Source organism: Corvus kubaryi, unplaced genomic scaffold, assembly GCF_017639235.1.
Source record: "Corvus kubaryi isolate FWS band 111438036 unplaced genomic scaffold, C.kubaryi_AGA036_p1.0 37398, whole genome shotgun sequence".
Taxonomy (NCBI): Eukaryota; Metazoa; Chordata; class Aves; order Passeriformes; family Corvidae; genus Corvus; species Corvus kubaryi.
In genome coordinates, this window is record NW_024581137.1 from 34,209,688 (window position 1) to 34,230,268 (window position 20,581).

The window sequence follows — 20,581 nt, forward strand, 5'->3', positions numbered from 1 at the left end:
TTTCTCTTCTTTTCTCTTCTTTTCTCTTCTTTTCTCTTCTTTTCTCTCCTCTCCTTTCTTCTCCTCTCCTCGGGAGGTGGTGTTGGGGAACAGGAGAGTGTAGCGTAGTGGCCACATGCAGGTATCTTTTAGTGATCTGAAAACCAACCTCTAAGCAAACACTAATGTGAATTAATTTTCTCAGGCGCATGACATTAGCTGATATTGAAAGAATTGCTCCTCTGGAGGAAGGGACGTTGCCCTACAACCTGGCTGAGGCTCAGAGGCAGGTAAGAACAGAAGCCAGTACATTGCTATTGTTTGTTTCCAGTGCTAGGCAAATAGACAGCCAACCTCTTCCGGTGTTGTAATGTAAGTTGCTTTTTTCTTGTGTTCTGTAATAACTGTGAGGAGTAACATGTTGTTAGAATTTATTTTTTAACCTGTGTCATGTTCACTCCACCTCTTTTCTATGCCCCCTTCCTCTTGGGCTGCATTTGGATGGGTCAAATGTAATTTACTTTGGAAAGATAAAAGATACAGGAGTGTCATCCAGCCATTCAGTAAATATTAGAGTTTATGTTTTGGGATTCCATTGCCCTGTGTTCTTTTTGATGAGGGAAAGAGACTTCCTACTTCATATATGGATGGTGAAATTCAGCATCTAGCCTATGAAATGGCAGCCCTTGTTCTGAACACACATGCATGTTCCTGGCTTCACAGTGTTCTCTGCTTTGCTTTATGCTCTCCTGAATATCAAAATAGGAGAGCTTTTAGAATAGAAACATCACAGTTTCAGTAAAAGTATTAATATTCACTGCATGTCCAAAACCTAAAGGATATTTACTTTCAATGGTATAACTGCAAATGGACTTTTTTTTGGTTTTGAGGCAAAAAGAAATAGGAGTGCTCTTTAAATGTCAGCCCTGTTGATTTTTTAGTTTTCATACTATTTTATCATATTTGTATTTTCATTGATACAAGTTTCTATACAGATAGATTTAAAACTAACCTTTCTGTTTCTTTCCATCTCTATTTTAAGGCAGTCTTGACTTTGTGTCTTGTGAGACTAAGGGTTTTTTGTTGGTTTTCTTTTTTCCTGCTCTGGGTCTGTGCGGAGACGCCAGTTTGACCACAATGAGTTGATCCAGGCTACATTTTTAGGACTGCCAGGCCGTAAGCCAGGCCTCTGTGTATGTGTGTGTGTACACATGCATCTCTTTTGCTTCTCTTTTTTCTTCTCCTGCCTCCCCTACATGTGAACACCCCCACCGCCTCTCCAGGACAGTATCTGGGGTGGTGGTTTGCTGTTTGTTTGAGCAGCGACTAAATGGTGATGATGCTGGGATGAATTCAAATGAGTTGGCTCCCAAAGCTCACCATCTATTCCTAGAAGATTCCTAAAGGAGTTAAAAGTATTTGCATTGGTCTGAATATCAAGTAACATAAGTTACAATAGGTGGCAGTAAAAGGTAGCCAAAAATGTGTGATGAAAGTAGCAGCTTCTTCAGTTTTTGCTTTGGGGCCACTGTCTCAGCTACCATGATTTGCGTTCTAAGAGGCAAGGACATATGAACCTGCTTAAATCTTACAATTTCTTCTGTATATGTGTTCTACCTTTTCGTTTTTTTCCACCCAATTCCTTTTTAATGTCAGCTGCTTGATGCTGAGGCTGGAAAGATTTTCAGCTACATTGATATCTTCAATCTGTTTTCTGGATAACTCCACTTGTATGGGAATAAACTAAAACATAAACACAGGAAAATCCTTCCATATTTTTATTTTGTTCCTTTACTTGCAGTATGCTAAAAATAACATATTGCAAAAAGTGATAGTAATGAATGCCCCGCCCCTGCAGAAATTTTGTTTTCTTTATTATTTTCTTTCATTAGATAGCAATTTTAAATCTGGAGCACTTTTGAAATTTATTTTTCATTGGGTTGAATCTCGCATTCATAGACTGTGAGCAAAATGAAATTGTGGGGGTGCTTCATGGAACCTTATTTTCCTTTAGCTAGTATGAGTGAACAATGCTTGCATACTTGTTTTGGTAGCCTGGCAAGTAATAGGTATACCTGGTTTTGGCGACAGTAGAAAGAAATTCCAAGCTGGACTTGCTTTTAGCTGTAGAAAATTAATGACTTAAGGGGGCAATATGTAAGCCCTCATTTAGACCACATTTAGACCATTGATTTTAGAGTTGTATAATTTTGTTGTAGTATCAGTCTGTTTTCTTTGCTATTCTAATCTGAAGAGGCTGCCTTATATGACACTTAGAATTCAGTGGAAAAGAAATAATAATTGAGAACAAAATCTCTGGTGTACTGAGGGATTTTTTCCAAGTATCCATATACTTATATCTGTCTGATCATGAAATGTTCTCTCGGGAAATGAGATGTTCTGATTATTTTTCTTGTCTTTCCTTTTGTTTTAAATCCTGCCTTGACAGAAAGCTTCAGGCGATGTGTCTCGACCTGTTCTCATCCAGATTGCAGAATCAGCGTACAGGTTTGCCCTTGGTTCAGTTGCTGGAGGTTAGTCATGGCTGAGCAAAAGAATATTCATCTTCACTGTTTGGGTTTTTTCTTCTTTTCTTTTGCCCTTCTTTCCCTTCTGCCTCTCATTTAAGTTTGGAAGGTTTCTCAGACTTTCCTTTGGAGCTGTGTCTAAGGGATGGGATGACTGTAAGATTGAAGGGGAAAGGATCATCTGGTCTACAAGAATTTTGGAATTTATGAGCCGTTGCAGTTTCCAGGTGACGTTGCTATCTGATTTGTCCCCAAACAAATTTCAGGAAAATCAGATTAATAATGAGGTAGGACTGGAAAGTGCATTTGGTTAAAGCTGTGGTAGTTTAATGTATCCAGAATATATCATGAAGAAAAAAGATACAACTGATATGCTAGATGTAAATGTGAAAGATGACATTTGCAGTCAAACAGTGCAAATGCAAAATCATGTTTTCTAATATCTTGATTTTGTTTTCAGCTGTTGGAGCCACTGCAGTCTACCCAATTGATTTAGTAAAAACTCGCATGCAAAACCAGCGTTCTACAGGCTCTTTTGTGGGAGAACTTATGTATAAAAACAGCTTTGATTGCTTCAAGAAAGTGCTACGTTACGAAGGTTTCTTTGGGCTTTATCGAGGTAAGTTTAAAAGGTGTTATATACTAATGATAAGATGCTATTAAGAGTTTTGTGTGACTGGATTTTTAAGTCTTTTTAGCTCAGACTTCAGTTTTGCTTCTTCTCTCTTACAGGGGAAGGATTTGCAAACTTCTCAATAGTTAAAACTTCACTGTAATGAGAACATTTCTGTAGGACCTCTCTGTCCTTTCCCTCCTCATCTGCCATAGGGCAACATTAGCAATTTCCTACAGCAAGTATATATTGCTAGTAAAATTTTCATTTCCTTAGCAGTCCTTAGTGCCAAGAGTGTTTTGTCCTGTTTGGTAAGAAGTTAGATCGTGTGTGGGTTTTTGTTCTTTGGAATACTTTTTGTTGTATTTCTTTTGAGACAAAAAGGTCTCTGTGTACCAATTGCATTTGCTTCAGTTATCATTGGAAATAGTCATCTTTATCAAGTTTTATGTATACCTTTTCTTAGGTTGTCACTGTGGAGTCAGGGAGAGTGATTCGCTGGGTTTCATCCCACTTAGCTTTATATATGTAACCAAGTTAAGAAGTTACCTGTTCCAAACTGCCTTTGTCAATGGAGAAAGCGCCAAAAGCTATTGATTCTGTTTCGGATGTAAATCATCCTCACTTTGGCTGTCTTGGATAAGTGCCTGCAGTTAAATGGTGGCTTTTTTTTTTTTGTTTTATCCTTGCCCTGGTTGTGGCATCAGTGGTGTCAGTTCAGGTAACCTCGAAGAAGTCATACAGAATCAGGAACCTCAGCATGAAATTGCAGTTCTTTAGTCTCTGTCACAGAGTTAAAGTAAATTACATTTCTGGTGTCACAATTATTGAGATCTTCTATCCCCCTCTGCCGTATTGATAGGGTAGAATTTGAAATTTGCATTATTCCATTTTCAGCCAGCTTGCTTAGAATCTTCTTTTCATTTTTGAAAATAGAAATATTGTAATGAAAGAAATAACTTGTTAAAAGCAGTTGAGTAAGGAATGAGGAACAGAGGAGTTTGGTAACATATTGTTACGAACTGGCAAAGTTACGTATACCTTAAAAAATAGTAACAGTTCATAAAACAATGTGGGAAACATCATTAAAACTAGGTGGTGTGATAGGTGTGCACACTGTAACATATGACCCAAGCTACTGGAGGTTGGCTAAGTAGCTCTTCTGCAAAATACAGACTCTGTAATTATTTCAGCACAATTGGAGATGGGGAAGGCTCTGTTTGAGACAATTTTTGGAGTAGACATAATAATTTAATAAAGAGTACTGGCATGGTCTCTATTTTGTAAGGATTTATAGCAATCAAAATCTTTCAAAAGTCCCAGTTACTAGCTAAAGAACCGAATGTATTCCTTGCAAATTTTCGTCTGCTTCTTCCAGCATCCTGAAAGAATAAATAAGCAGAATTCCACTCTTGCCGCCTCATGTCTTATTGAAATTCTGAAGGACAGTGGTTTTTTTCACCTGGAAAAAAAAACCCAAAAACCAAAAAACCCTCAGAAATGTCATAAATGCATGTTCTTAACTCCATTTGTTTGTCCTGAATTTGGAGTGATTTTTTTCATTGCCAAGTTTAGGGAATGTTGGGAAACTTCATCGGTATAGCTTGTCCTTCCATCCCCCATCGTCTTTACTACTTTTCAGTTTTCTAAGGAATACTGAATAGTGAAATCTCAGTTTGGTGGAGCTGAACTTCTAAGACCAGGCCAATAATCTAATTTCTGGATTATACAGTAGAGCACCATAATTTTAGAGGCAAATTGAGACCTGCGTTTCTACAAATTCTCTCCTTAAAGAGCATCCTGACTTAGCTCTTTTTAAAGAGACAAATAGAGAAAACTGCTTAAAAATCTGGAGCTCCCTCTGTGCAGTTCTGTAAATTTGGACCATTGCCTACTTTCCAAGGAGATGATGTTGAAGAAAGTTTAGCAGCTGAGTGCAGAGCAAAGTTTCCAGTTAAGCTTGAGAGGACAAGAAAATTTGAAAGGAGCATTTTATAGGTTAGTGTAATTACCCAATGTAATGCAGTAAATGTATAGCAAGAGTCATCTCCTCCTAGTCTTGAATCCTGCACTAGGTAGGACACACTAGAGAGTACATTACTTTTTGCTACTCATTGGTCACGGCAATTCTTTCTTCAACTGTGATTTGTTCAGGGTTAAGTCAGTGTGGGTGGTTTTGAAGGAGGGAGTAATCATTGGCAGACTTCTTCTTAGCTGAATAGATGCAAAAACTTTTAAAAAATTGTACTAGAAACATTTAGAGCAGTGGTCTCTTTTTCATGATGGACTTCAAGAAAGCAAGCAGTAATGATAAGCCCCACTCTGAACTCAGCCATTTTGGATGATATTTTTAATACAAGGCTTATATTTCTGTCCAACTAAGTGAACTGATTTTTCTTTCTTGTATCATTGTTTTTTTCCAAACTTGGAAACCATGTTTTAAACCACCATCTCAGATAAGGATAAATTACACCATCTTGTGGATATATAGAGATCACTGAATTTGGTTTGATGTCAGTTTGGTTGTAAGTATAATCAGTGTTGCCACTGAAAAGACACTTGGATTAAAAAAAAACCCAACAAAACCAAACATGGTATAAACCTCTGTAGAGTCTTTATAATATGGATTATATGAATGCTGTGTTGTTAGCATATTTTTTAAGACCATATCTGAGATAAATTTTTCATCTGTCTCTCAGCATGGCTGAAAAGAATGCTCATCTCATATACCTGTAATTTACTGTTCTGTCTACATTTATACCCGAAATGCGTATTTAGAAACTTACAGGTATTTTTATATATGCAAATGTAAGAAAATTTTGAAAGCTGTGATTTGTCAAGATCTCTTCCAACTGATGAGGTCACCTTCATGTCATAATAGAATTTTAGTCAGAAGTCCACCTGATGAGTCACAGAATGCTTCACAGACTTAAGCAGTGCATCCAGTAGAGATTGTTTCACCCATACGTGATAGAAGTTTCATGGGAAATTTAAGTACCAGAGATAAAATGTAGTTTAGGAAAATGTTTGGTGGCCATGCTGTTAATGCCACTTTGCCTAGAGGATGGAAAAGACAGGAAATGCTGTTGAAGACACTGTCATCTGTGATCATGAACTGTTCAGGAGCTTGTTTGTTAGTTTTATTTCTGTTGATAGTGCTTCTAGCCCTGCAGTCACTCCAAATGCCACCTAATTTAGATTTTAATGATTTGATCATCATCCAGCTTCATTATTACTGATGAACTCCCATGCTAATGGTGTAATAAGACTGTGGCAGAAACTTTCCTTCCAAATTATGCAATGGAATACTGTTTATAGAGACTGGAACTTCAAGCCTGCTTGTACCCCAAGTTCTGTCAAAACACAAAATTTTCAGGAAATACCCCATTTCCAGTCTGAGGGAGTGTTTTTTGAATGGCAAGTCGTGATTAATTGTCCAGTTTATTGTGTGACTCCTGTAATTGAAAAATTCAGCAGTAATCCATTACTGCGTTCCTGTAAGATGCCCTAATGGTGTCAAATATTTTATATAGACCGAGTAACAAAACCTTCAGTCACTTTTTTTTTTCTAATACGAAGGGAAAATCACATCTATTACACAGTGTGAAGCATCTCTGTTAGATATCTAAAAAAATACTTTGGCCAAGTAAGATTTTTTTTTTTCTCAGTGCCATCAGTATAGCTGGGCTGGCTGAGCTGTTGTGTACATATTCACAGTGTATTTAGACTGCTTTCAGAACATGTACAGTGTCACAAACTGAATGCAGCTCTTGGTGCTCTCTCTTGCACACACCTTCACCTTCCCTGCGAGTCCCACTATGACAGTGTGTCACATATGAAATGGTACATTGTAATTCCTGCTAAAAAGCCTTGGATATAAAAAATGCATTGAATAATGTGTTCACTATGTACTATACTAGCAGGCTGCCTATGTGCAAGATACTATGCTCTGATGTTATAAAAGGCATGTATTTTTAAGGCACTGTCAGGCATTTCTAAGCCTGTTCTCCATCTGTGTTTATATCATATTGCTGATCTGCTAATGCATAGTTAACACTGAGAAATTCCCACCGTGTCAGGATAACCCCAGCAGAAACATGACATTATCATATGGGGCCCTTGATGTCCTTTCTTTCTTTCAAAACCTAGCATCTTTATCATGTTTAGAAAATGTTCGACAGTGTTTCAGGGCTCCCATCAAAACAATAAAGAAAAGATTTAATTTTGATGGTCATCGCATATAGAATGCACAGGTACCACTAGAGATAGCTTTATTGCATAGGTATGAGTTCAGATGAAGGGTCCCTCTACCATCCTAAGATGCTGGAGACAGTGGGCCTAGCTGGTACCTGGTAATGCTATAAAACATAGTCTTAAAATTCATGCTACCTTTTATACAATACTCTGCTGTCTTGCAGTAGATATATACAGCATTATATGTAATTAAACTTAAAGAGCACTTTTATACTATAAAATCATTTGAAGTAGAGGCAGGAAAAGAGAAAAGTGCTCTGGGTTTTGGTTGTTCAGTTGGGTTTTTCCAGTGTTGGGGTTTTCTTTAAATGCTGCCTATTTTATTAAACTTCTCTACCTCAAAGTTTTATGGAGAGCTTTGAGTCGTAACAGTCCCATTCAGATTTGAGTACAAAAGGAAAGAACCAGATGAAAAAAAAGATAACTTGTGCCAAGATAAACCTATTTTCCCTATGGCTTTACAAGTGCTTTTACAAATGCAAAGTTTTGGGAGCTGAAAAATGGTTAAAAGGACATCTTTGATCAGTTCCGTGAAAATGAATTTGATTTGTCCTGCTAATGTTGTTTCTAAGACTGGAGGTTTATACAGATAACCAACTGGACTACTTTTATAATTTTCATATATGGAATGTCTTTTTCTGTGATTTATTTGATAAAATATGACTTGTAAGTCATGGTGGGGTGTAGTAATATATGTATATGTGATTTTAAAATTAATGACCTTTGTGTTTAAAATTATATCTGCTATATCAGACCTGCTCTAATTTTACTGGATTAGGTTTAAGATTAGGTATTGTACTTTTAAAGTATATGGAACATTTTTTTTAATCTCTAAAGATTATAAATTAATTTGCCATAGTGTTTATATAAAGCCAAACATGTCCTATAGCAAGATGTAAATATTATAGCAATTACGAAGATAATTTTGTAATGAAAAATATCCTGTTCCTTTTATATTACTGTTTCCCTCATAGTGCTGCAGATAATGTAATATTTAATTACATCATTCTGAGTGGCTTAATGGTTTTTCATTGAGGTCTGTTTTCAAATTACCTGTGCAAGTAAAACTTTTTAAGAAACTCAGATTCTGAAATTTAACTTACTCTGCAGAATCTCTTGGTTTTGCACAACTTTATATGAACTTAGTGCTACTATATTTTTTAATTTGAATATTCACTCATATGATCATAATGCACCACAGTTGTCTTGCGTAAATGTTACATGTATATGTACGTCAGCTGTATAAAGACATCACCATCTAAATATGGTTGGGTCTCCTGCTACCACAAACCAAATGGTGCTTTTCTTCAATGTCAATTCCTTATTAAGAGCATCAGTAGGAACCAGTAAAGCTGATGGATGGTGGCAGGGTGGAAGAGCATGTACATTTTTGTGTGGTGTTCTGACATTTAGCTCTTTGGGAAAATGCTTTTCAGCAGGTTAACTTTTAGAAGTGGAAACTTAATTGTTTTTTTTTCAACAAAATAAAACCATGGAGAGGTGAAAATGTCAGGCTTTGTAGAAAGTACCCAAAGGTGCTGCCTGAGCTGCTAAAACAAAGGGCTCTGCACCAGGAGCTCTAGCTGGGGTGATTTTCTCACATTTCTGAATGGGGTCCTAATTTCATTATGCTGATGAATGCTTGCAACACCATTCTAGCTTCAGGCTTTGTTGGTAAGCTTTGCCTATTTTTAGGCTGTGTCATTCTAGTGTTTACAAAATATCGGCCGTTCACATCAAACAAGTGAAGCTGGCAGTCAGAAATTCACACTTCCACTTCTGTAACACATCACTTCTGACAAAATAAAATAAAAACTTCCATACCTGGGAAGAAAGCAATGTAATTTCCTTTGTTTTAAGAACTGATGATTTAGCTGGGCAAAGAGCTCAAGAATGCAGTCATACATGTTTGAATGTTTTGCAATATTTTGATTCCTATCCCCTTCAGTCTTTCCATCTAATGCCATTCTTTTTGTTAAAAAAAAGTACTGAGGTTTTGACTTTTGAGGTGGATGCATTGTGTATCTCACAAAATTAATTAGAAAGTCTTGATTTTTGTGCGGAGACACAGAAAACAGATGTTAGTTTAGGACAGTGCTGAAACATTTGGCAAATCTGTATTAGTGTTTAAGCATAAAATGAGCTAGTATAAATTAAAAAGAAAAAAGAAAGAAGTACATATAGACAGTGGTAGCACTTGAAGTGGTAGCACCAAGTTTGTTCTCAAAATTGAATGTTTAAGTACTCTCATTATACATAATAACACAAAATTGCTGTAAAAATCGCCTGTTTCTAGGTGCTGGTCTCTACATATATTTGTTGATTTGTTTATTTAATACCAAGTTACTCAATGCCTTGAATTCTCTCTTTCCATGTTACAGGTCTGTTACCACAGCTATTAGGAGTAGCACCAGAGAAGGCCATAAAACTTACTGTAAGTTTGTAAATGGATTGTTTTCACATTTCTCACATTGTAAAATGCATCAAATTACAATTAGCATCTGTTAATATCTGACTTGTGAACAGTACAAGTGGCATAGAGGTCTCATCCAGAGGTGTACATGTACATTTTAAGAATCCTATTGAAAACTTACTTTTGGACTCACTCCAAAATATAAAAAGCTCATTCAACTTGTTCAGCTCATCTGGTTGTTTGTAAGTAGTGTAGAAACCTTTGGTTTAACTTCTTAACAAATCAGAATAGTTACTTATTGGAGGGCTTTTGTTTTTGTATCTCCACGTGGTTCCTGTATGTATGATTCTAGTGCAACAGGAGATCGATAATATGAGCATGTAGTGAATTGTTCATAAGAAAGGAACTTGTTTGTGGTTTTTTTTTTTTCTGAATGGTTTTACTTCTGTAATTTTGTTAGTTCTTGAGTGTTTGTAAGGCACTTAAGAATTTCTTATTATAACCCAATCATAATATATTGTTTATTCACTGATAAGGTAATATTCACCAAAGCTGGTAGTATGCATTAAAAAAAAAGAAAGGTGCTTAATGCTACTAATTGAATTGCCATTGTGTTAAAGCTTAGTATTGAACATTCTGATATTAATTTGACATTTTATTTAAATTTTAAATATAGTGAGCACTTCTAAAATATCATTTTATAATTTTCTGATTTTTAAAATTACTTAATGATACATTTTTTCAGTAATAAGTATTTGAATTATGCTGCAAATTTTTTTAAGAAAAACATAGCTTTAGAATATTTGATATAAAATCTTAGACTTTGATTTCTTTAATATCTTGTAGTTTGGTAGCTTAGTGGATGTATTTGCATTTTCATTTGCACAGAATTTGCAGCTGATGAGTGTTTTCTCTGACCTTTTAATTTATTAGCTTTCATAAATGTTTGTCTTTTAAGGTTAATGATTTTGTGAGAGATAAGTTTCGGAGTAAAGATGGATCTGTTCCACTGGCTGCAGAAATTCTTGCTGGTGGCTGTGTAAGTATCTTTAATTTCCTTCATATGAGATTCATGAAAGTGCAGTTTATACGATTAACTGTGTGGACTAAGGCTTCTGTTTAACCACAGATCCGGTTCAAGAGACTCTACTAGAGCATCTCAGTTCTTTCCTAGATAGGCCAGCCGTTCTTGATGAAAGGGTAAATGTTTCTGTGCATCGTGCCTTTTAACTGCACTCTCTAATTCTCACAGCTTAGAGTTTGTTTCGTTAATAAAGAATGTCTCTTTATTCATGTTGGCTGTAGCTTATGGCCTAAAGAGGATTCATGCTAACCTTTCCAGAAGTTAATAATTAGTTACTACTTTGTGGCACCCACTCTGCCACGTCACTTCTTTCCTGATGTGTTATTGCACCCACTAATTTTCACTTTTTGCAGTGATACTGGCTTTTTGAAATGGCAAAGACTGCTCATGCTTCTTTGAGTTCATAGCAGACGTAGGCTGTGTAATGTTAACTCCGTGCATAATGCATTCCTGAATGTAGGCTGTATTTAAAACCCACTAAGATTTTAGGAGTGTTTTCCTTGCACAAAGTAGTATCTTAATGAACAACTGGCATATCACTGGGTAAATGATAATACTTCACTATTTGGTCTAGTTCTGTCTGTTCATATTACAGGTTACTGTATCTGGTGTATTGATTTGTTCTAGCAAATGTAAATACTTTAGGTAAAATGAATAGTTGTTCAAAGACCAGTACCTTTTACAGATAAAGAGCACTGTTTATTTAAAACAGCTTTGATCACTGGGGCAGAGCAATGTTGGTGTGTTCTTAATCTATCTTTGTTTCTGCTGTCATAAGACAGATGAGGTCACATTTTCAAGCAGCTTCTACCTGTGTCGAAAACTACAGTGAGCAGCAACTTAATAAAAAAAAATGCTTGCGTCTTAACCTCAGTACGTGCAGAGATGTGTGCTGTATGTGCTTGCAGAAAGTGAACTACGATTATCTGAGCCTCAGGGTGCAGTGGCTCGGTTGCATTGCAGGCTGAGAAGCCCTGGCTTTCTGTAATTCTCAGGAGATGGGGCAGGATTTGGCTGCTGTCTCACTGCTCCTTCTGTTTGATCACTGACCTGTTGTAGACTGCCAGGTAGGATCCCCTTGTTCTGTAACTTTAGGAGCATTCAGGGAAGAAAAAAAGAAGGGGAGGGGGAGAAGAATGTGGGTCTCTAAAGCCCTAAATAAAAAAGCATGCTGTAAATGAAAGAAAAATGCAATAAAGTGCTTGCAGAGTAAAAAGTATTTGCCCCTTACACTAATAAAATGTCTCATGAACATTGCAGCCACAGAGAATTCAGCAAAATTTTCATTTAAAATGTCATTTGATCTAGAGTTTTTATTTTACAGACTGCTGTGAGTTTTTTAATGCAGTACAAAAAGCACTCTTTACAGAGACCTGTCATTCATGAGAATGCTGCAGCAAGGTTTTTTGCCGGCAGTTCATTGTAAACTAAGGATCTGCTTTAAGAGATAGGTGGTTTGAGATGTATTTTAAATGTGCTGTAAATCTTGGCTTGCCCTAAATTTATATTAACAGTGAGATGCTGCATAAAGTTGCAGCAGTAGACGTGCAGTGGCAGAATGCCCTGAGTTTTCTTTTTAACTGTGGTGCTCCACTCAAGGGCATAGTTTGGTGCCAGGTAGATAGGTTGCAACTTGTCTCTTCTGCAGGTGGTCTTTGGGTTCTTCTGTAATTTTAAACCCAATTCAGACTAGCAACAGAGACTCTCATTACCAGTGGTGCCCTGGGTTTTTTGGGGTGAATTTTTCTCTCATGGTGTAAAATACGAGATGCCAAAGACAGGCTTTCAGCATTGTATTGGCCTCACTTTTTGTCCCCGTTTAAGCCATCGTGAAACCTGTGATTTCACTGTGGAAGCAGCATGGACAGTGTTGAATGCTTGAAAACTGTCAGTCTTTGATTTTTACCTCATTTCACAATGTAGTAATCATTTATGTGGGAGGCAAGAAGACAGGAGGGCATGATGTGTTAAAGTCTAAAAAGGGGAAGCCAACTAAGATGAATTTTCTAAGACACCTGCCCTGTCACCTTTCTGCTTTCCACGTCTAAGTCTCAGCTGGGATTGTGTTGCAAACACAGATTTAAATTTTTCTTCTTCAGTGCTTCTGTTTCCTTGGAGTGTATTCATTGCTTATGCAAGAGCTGAGTGCTGGGATGCATGCTCGTTTGTAATGTTTAAAATAGCAGCCCTGTGAATACGGTATAGTAATAATACCTAAGAAAGGGAGGACAAGCAGATACTTGGATGGTTTGGGTTGTTCAGTAACACAAAGGGCTTTGAAGGGGTCAGTATCACCTGAGTAGCTCCACTCTGCTGTTTGCCCAACCATTGCCAGGCGTTGACTTTTAAGTCCCCAAGGAGTTCACTTTGCATCATAATTACTGTGAATTAGTACACATGGCTGACTTTTGCACTTGTAACTAAAGCTGATTGTTTCATTGAACAAGTCTTTTTCTGTTTTGTAAACTGTTTTCCCTCCTAAAAAAAAAAAGAAAAAGAAAAGAAGAAAATAGATCATTTATTTCGTGACCTTGTGGCACTTAATTCAGTTAACAGCCTGTTTCATAGCTTTTTATTATGTGAAGATGAAAGCGATAGGGTGGTTGAGATTTTTTCTTTTTGAGACCCCCAAGAATATAATTAAAAGTATAACCTTTATACTTAAGGACGGCTGTTATGTAAATTACTAATTCAAGATTTCCATCTCCTTTGTTTGTAAGAAATTTTCCTAATGACTACAGTATTTGTTACCCATAAAAATGCGTGTAGCTTTCAGATTTGCACAGTGCCTGACACCCACCATGAACTCTGATCTCTGCTGTGCATTTCGGACTCTCATCACTCATGCAAACCCTATATAGCCCTTATCATTATTAGACGAGTAAAAAGCTTCAGTTTCAAGGCACAGTGTGATGATGCTGTAGAGCTATGATCTGCTGAGCATCTAAACCACAAAGCTGACTTAACATTATTGAATTAAAATGGGCACGAATATGCTAGGTTTGATTTCTGCTAATGCTATAACTTACCTTCCGAGTTCTTTCATAAAAGGATGTGTAAGCTGTAAGTACAATTTGAAATATTTTTTTTAGAGTGACAATAATCTTGAATTTCTGGAAGCTTTATTTCATGGTCTTTTGCTTGATTTTATATTTTAAATAAAAAATAATTTTAAGTCATACCAAGTTTAGCTGCTTGCTTTTTTTAAACTTAATTCACTTAAGAGCATCTGTTGAAAGTAACCTGATTTTTTTTTTAATAAAGTATTATATATTATTCTTATTTTTTGAGTTATATTAACACATTGAAAACTCTGTTTGTAAAAGAGTAATAAATATGTTTGGGGTTTTGAGACATTACCTTTAATACTAACTTTTCAGGTGAGACAGTCATTTTGCTTGGTACCTTACATAGAACAATTCCACATGTAATGAAAAAGTTACGTTTGTGTAACTGGGGAAGAGATGCAAATATGCAAAATAAAGAGCGATATAAAACATAAAAGAATGCTAAGAAAAACAGAAGAAGGATTATAGCATGACTAAAAAGAAACAGCTATGTAATATATGTTGCCTTGTCTGCATATATTAATACGGTGATATCGGTAAGTAGGAGGCTTAATTTTCAGCAAGAAAAGAGAACTACGTTTTGCTTTATTAACCTTTCCTCCTGCTCTCCCTTCTCCTCCTGAGCATGGAGTCTTTTCCTTCCCAGCTGCTCAGTGTGTGCTCCCTATTAGCCAGCTTAAATCATGTAGCACAATACAATTACAGATCCCATACAGATCTGCTTTTGTTTAAATTGTCAAGGCAATTTTAGGCATATTTCGATAGACTTTATAGGAATCATAATAAAGTTAAAATGTATTGGACCTGCTTGGACAGCCTCAACTCTGCTGTGGAACATAAAAATTAGATACGGTTAAGATGGAGTGCAAAATCCTGCCCAGAATTAATTTTTATAAAGGAATGTGATGTGAAGTTCCAGGTGAATTGTGCCAAATAACAGATCCAGTGCAAATAGTTTTATTAAGCTACTTAAAACATGTATTTTATGTTTCAGAGAGTAATAAAGAGAAGTCCAGATCTAAGCTACATTTTCTCTGTGGCATTGCAGTGGAGGCAGAGGGGGTATAAATTGCAATTCCCACATTTAGATCTCTTACTTGCAAAAATTCAGAGATTTGGAAGTTGTGGACTAAAGGAAACTGAGGGTGTCATTCATTCATTCTTCCATTGTTCTGAAACCTAAATATGATAACATTCTACTATATTTGGTGAGGGAAGCTGAGCTATGGGTAAAATTAAACTGAACCTTATATATGCCAGGGGAAAAAAATACCTGGATGTATATCTGAAAAAAAAAAAAACCCAAAACAACCAAACAGCTGCTGTCACACAGAAAAGTTTTGGTCTATTTTATTGAGATAGTTAAATAAAGATGGTAATCTTGACGATTGCTCTTATGACCTTTGAAAGCAAATGGCATATGTCTCTTGAACACTTAGCAGATTTATTCTCAGAGGTCTGTTCTTCCTGTGGTTGAGGATCCATTACTTTCAATGGGAGTTCTACCTGCTTGTGTATGCCCAACTTTCCCATCTGGTTTAAGGAGAAGTTCAGAAACTCCTAATACATGCTTTCTTTTCTTGATTAAATTTAAAGCTATTTTCTTTGTGCATAAAATTGATGTTGTTCAATAAATTAATTAGATTTAAATTCTGTTTAACATAATGAATATAATGTAACTGAATATACTATAATTAATTAGGTATTTTTAAAGTGTAGTTTTGTTCTCTGAACTGCTATAATTGTAGATATTTTCAGCATGCTGAAAATCATTTAAATTAATTGTGTTTGGTACAAAAACCCCAACTAGATCTGGACTTAAATTTTAATTCACATTTGCAAACGCACTGTATCTCAACACTGCTCTGTTTTAATTGTCTCTGATAAATTTTCATCTAATTTTTGATTTAAGCCTTATGATGAGGTTTGGGAAGGCAGCATACAGTAGCATGATAGCCCTTCCAAGAGGTTGTACCAAAGGGTAGGAAAGTTCCTGGTGTAAAGTTCCTGCTTCTTTTTGTCCTCACCCCTATTTCCTTGCAGGTTTGGATGTTTTAAAAATACCAGTTTGCTAAAATTTTCACCCAGTCATACCTACTTAAACTGGTCTTTCCCCAAATCAGTAATGAATTTTGCAGAACTTGATTTCACTTTGTTTTGAATTTTCCTTTTGGATTAATTAATCTAATTTTAATTTTTATTTCACAAAATATTTTTCCATTACAAATTAGAGATACTTTCCCATTTTGCTTTCCCTCTCCTCTTTCTTTTAATTTCCTTTCTCCCCTGAAGAAAAGAGAGAGAGAGAGAAAATTTTTCAAACTGTAAAACGAAGGAGGGATGCGTAGGTTTAGGTTGATAGGTTTCTGAGTCCAGAACCAAACAATCCTGAATGCTTAAAAAGTCAATTTTTTTCCAACAAACTTCCTATTCATTCAATTTGAATCTTATTCTTTTTTCTCCTATTATGTTAGAAATAATGACTGCAGAGTTTTGTATAAATGCACACTGCAGTTAAAAACATGTATTTGTTTTGACAATTATCTTTTATTACATAAGCCTTTCTCTCCTATTACTACTTCTTTTACTGGCAGTAAAATATTACAGTGTTTACCAGTGAAGGTTCAAAAAAACCCCAAATCCAAAAACAAAGGCCTGAGCTCAAATCAGGAATTAAAATCTAGCTTTCTGTGAGAAAAAGGAAGATATTTATGATGTCACAGTAATTTATGATGTGACCAAGAAATAATGGGTCACAGTTTTAATACAGCTACCATGCCTTAGGACTTGAAAGGTCTGTAAATCATTAAATGATTCTACAACTAGTCAAAATACACAAGTAGAGCAGACAGAGCCAAACGTTAACATATTTGACAGGTCTGTAAGTTAATTGCTTTTATAATGCCAATCAAGTAGGCTCCACGTTGATTTTTTGGCTAGGCTTCTGAGAAGTGAATTACCTATAACGTGGAAAATATCAAATCCACAATTTTAATTTTTTTCCCACTGCAGACTTGGTCAGTGCTTATAACAAACCATACTCCTGTTTGTTTCTGTTTAGACAGGTCATTAATATTCTGTTGTAGGACAGTCCTCACAACTTGTATCTGGGTCTTGGAAATCTGGCTGATGCAGTAGCAGGAATGCACTTCTGTTCAGATTAATTACAATTCTATTTATGAGCACTTTTATGTGAGGATTTGACAGAGCTTGCAGTACATTTTATGTGCATTTGGACATTAACAAGACTGTGATTCTAGCAGTGTTTGCTGCTTGAGCTGCACAAAGTAAAACCTTAGCCAGACCAAGGGAAGGCTGTCCTCAGAAGACAAGAAAGATTAGCTAGAGAAAAACACAATTCTGCCTGAGCAGCATGGAAGCTGTTTCTGTGATAGCCTGACCAGGGTAGCGAAAAGCAGATGAGTGAGGGCTCAGGAAATCTCGTGATCTGAAGAAAAGGTATTTACTATATGAACTCCCTTTGCTAAAGAGCATTACCAAAATGCTGTGTATGTAGGACCACAGACGAGAGAACACAGAATAGCATGAGATGGCTTGTCTTGATTTTTGTGGCCTGACTTTATGGAAAGAAAACGTAACATAGAACCAAGCTTCTGAGAACCCAGTATGCTTTGCTCTTGACATATTGTACCATGAAATTAGGGTTGTCACCTTTGAGATCTGTAAGGAAAACAGTCACTTTGGACTGCTGTCTGTTACTTGGGAGCTTTTCTGGTAACAGGAAAGTCCATAGTGAAATCCCCTCTGGAGCAGTTCAGCATAATTCATCTAACACTCTTGGGATCTATTGCCACACAACCACCAAGACTTTTAGAGTAGTTCAAAGCACTGTAGTGGCACTCTGTAAATCTGGCTTCTAAGCCTTGTTCTGTTGCAGAGTTGGTATGTGATTTTGTGGTAAATGATTCAACAGTTCTATGCCTTAGTTGTCCTTTATTATACAATGAGGATGGTAATTCTTCCATTCTTGAAATCCATGGTACATTTTTAATTTTTTTATAATTTTTTTTTTTAATGACAAGGAAAATTCTTTATTTCGTGCCTGTACTTAAGGAACCTTGACTTTAATTAGGATTAATGGATGCTAGGAAATGCACAGGAAAACAAGCTGCATCTGGCAGCTGGCAAGGAGTAAGGGCTTGGGACAGAGTATGATATGCAGTAGGACTGAATATGAGAAACAGTTGACTAAAAATTTTGGAATTTGCACCTGCTTGTCTTTTGTAAATTAAACAAGTAACCAAGACATTGTAGACAATTTCTTTTGCAGAGGTTGATTTTTGATAGTTGTATAATATATTGCTTATGTATTTTAATGATTGCCATTAATTGCTATAATTGCAATCCCTGGGGGATACTGTTGAGAAACATTAACACTCTAATAGCAGTAGTAATCCTTTCTTCATCCGTGAAACCAAAAAAGAGAATATCTGGTAAGTTGGATGGGATGCAGAATAAAGATCCAGGCTGACCCCAAAAGCTGTTACTGAGAGCAGGAAAGGGGCTACAATTTGAAATAGATAATAAGGTAATTAGGGGAACAAGAACATTTGATGGTCAGTAGCACTGAAAGGGAAAGAATCTAGTACTTTCTTCTGGAATGGAGAACAGAGAATTTCCTTCTTTGATTGCAAGCTGTATTCTCTTCAGAACATACACCAAAGCTTTCAAATGGAGATGTGAAAGCCCGAGGAGAGTTGTGTCTGGTGTGCTCATTTCTTAGTTAATCTCGTAAGGGCACAAAAAGCAGTTATATTAAAAAGAACAGGAATTTCTTCTCTCAGTGTAATGAGGAAAATCTGTTTATTTTCCAGTAAGTTTATTGCAGAGTGAGTTGAATACATGAAGAAACAGAAAACATTTTAACTTAAACTGAAGTATTAAGTGATTGCTACTAAACTTTTTTTTTTTTTTCATTACAGACTAGGCCTTATTTCTCCATGGACAAAACCCCCAACCAATCCTCGACTATTCCTACTTCTTCTTTCTGTTCAGTAAAGTAGGAAAGTAGCAGGAGACATGATAGACAGTAGTGTACAAGACTATACTGCCATCGAGAGGTGTTGGGTGATATCATAGCAATTGCAGAGTTAAAGAACTGCAAAAATGGGAAAAAACCCAGCTTCTTTTTAAAAATTCACATGTGTGTAGCTGCATAGCTGGCTGACTTTGTTGAAGCACATTTAAAGGCATACAGATTTCTAGTTGTGTGTGTATTAATCGTTCTTGGATGACAGTGATATTTCCCTTTCATTTTCTTGCTCTAAATCAAACAAGACCATAAGTGCTTGTGATTAGGTCAAATGTTAAATTCTTTCAGAATAATATGGGCCCTTTGTGGGCCCTTACAGATAATTATCTATGCAGTACCTCTGGGTATATACTCCTATAAATAACTCAAAAATTGTAGTTTTTACTTTAATCACATGATAATAACTGAAAAGTAATAGATTTACAGTCAGATCATTTGTTTAAAAAATGATTGGGAGAGGTGATAAGGAACTGGGAATTGAGGGTATTCAAGTTTGTAACTTCAGTACAGAAAAATTGGTGTTACTGGGAACCATCTGTATTAAACAGTTGATGAATTTGATTTTTCTGACACAGTGGAGAAATCATTAAGCTTGAGCAACCTGAGCTTAAATGGTGTTTATTCTGGACAAAAAAAAAAAAAAAAAAAGTGGTTTTCAAATTCTGCCCTTTGGGAGCTTATTTCAAATTTTATAATTAAATACATTTTTAACTGCAAAAGCTAGCAAACCAGAAGGCAGTATTCTTCAACTTTTGGCCAAATAAAATGAATGAGCAGGGTGATATGATGTGCTGAGGATATTTTGTCTGGGTTTTTTTCCATACCAGTACTTCAAAAAGACTGGAAAAAAACCAGAGTGATGAGATTTCTTCCATTACATTCACTATGCAAAAACTTAGAAAGAAGGCAGAAGCCATGCTATTGTGATTCAAGCTACTGATTTGGAGATCAGGATATTTGGAGACTCTGACAAGTTGTGAATGTTTGAGCAGGGAGGAATGCACACACTGGTCGTACAATTAACCTGTCTGCCTCAAAACTCCTCCTTGTAAAACCAGAGTCATTGTACTTTCCTCACAGAAGCACTGGGAGGAAATAAATTAATATTTATGAGACGCTTGCATTACTGTGATGATGAATAACACAATAGGAGTTACCAGTACTAGATAAGCAAGAAATCATTTCATTAGAGTACAGTAGCCATCTCCAGTTTGCTTCCCCCCCATTTTGAGAGCAAGGAGCTGCAGTTACCAGCGCAGATGCTCAAACAACAGAATGATCAAAGCTCCCCACCAGGCGACTGTACTTACTGCCACTGAAACTGCCTCTGCACAGGCTGATAAACCAGCCTCCCTCTGCATCACGAGGCAGGCAAGTGGTAGAAACCCTCCTACTGAGACCTCTGTCAGGTATTGTCTGGCTCATCGCTTTCAGTCATTCACCGTTTGATTTTGGAGTATATCTTTGATCAAATTCAGAGCATGACAAAGGTTGTTCAGGGAGTTCTGGGCTAGTATCTGGACAGTTTGGAAACACTTCACTGGAAATGACTAGTGTCTCTCTTCAAACCTGCTGTGTGGGCAGCAAAA

General features: G+C 36.3%; 1 protein-coding gene across 3 annotated transcripts in view; it reads left to right on the forward strand.

Moving 5' to 3' along the window:
• The window catches only part of SLC25A13 (solute carrier family 25 member 13), a 104,048-nt gene that overhangs the window by 64,064 nt on the left and 19,403 nt on the right, over positions 1–20,581 (forward strand). For all 3 annotated transcript variants that reach the window (XM_042044167.1, XM_042044166.1, XM_042044165.1), the window contains 5 exons: positions 185–269; positions 2,429–2,513; positions 2,968–3,126; positions 9,756–9,808; positions 10,746–10,826. In XM_042044167.1, the coding sequence (XP_041900101.1) occupies positions 185–269; positions 2,429–2,513; positions 2,968–3,126; positions 9,756–9,808; positions 10,746–10,826 (463 nt within the window). The remainder of the gene's footprint in view (positions 1–184; positions 270–2,428; positions 2,514–2,967; positions 3,127–9,755; positions 9,809–10,745; positions 10,827–20,581) is intronic.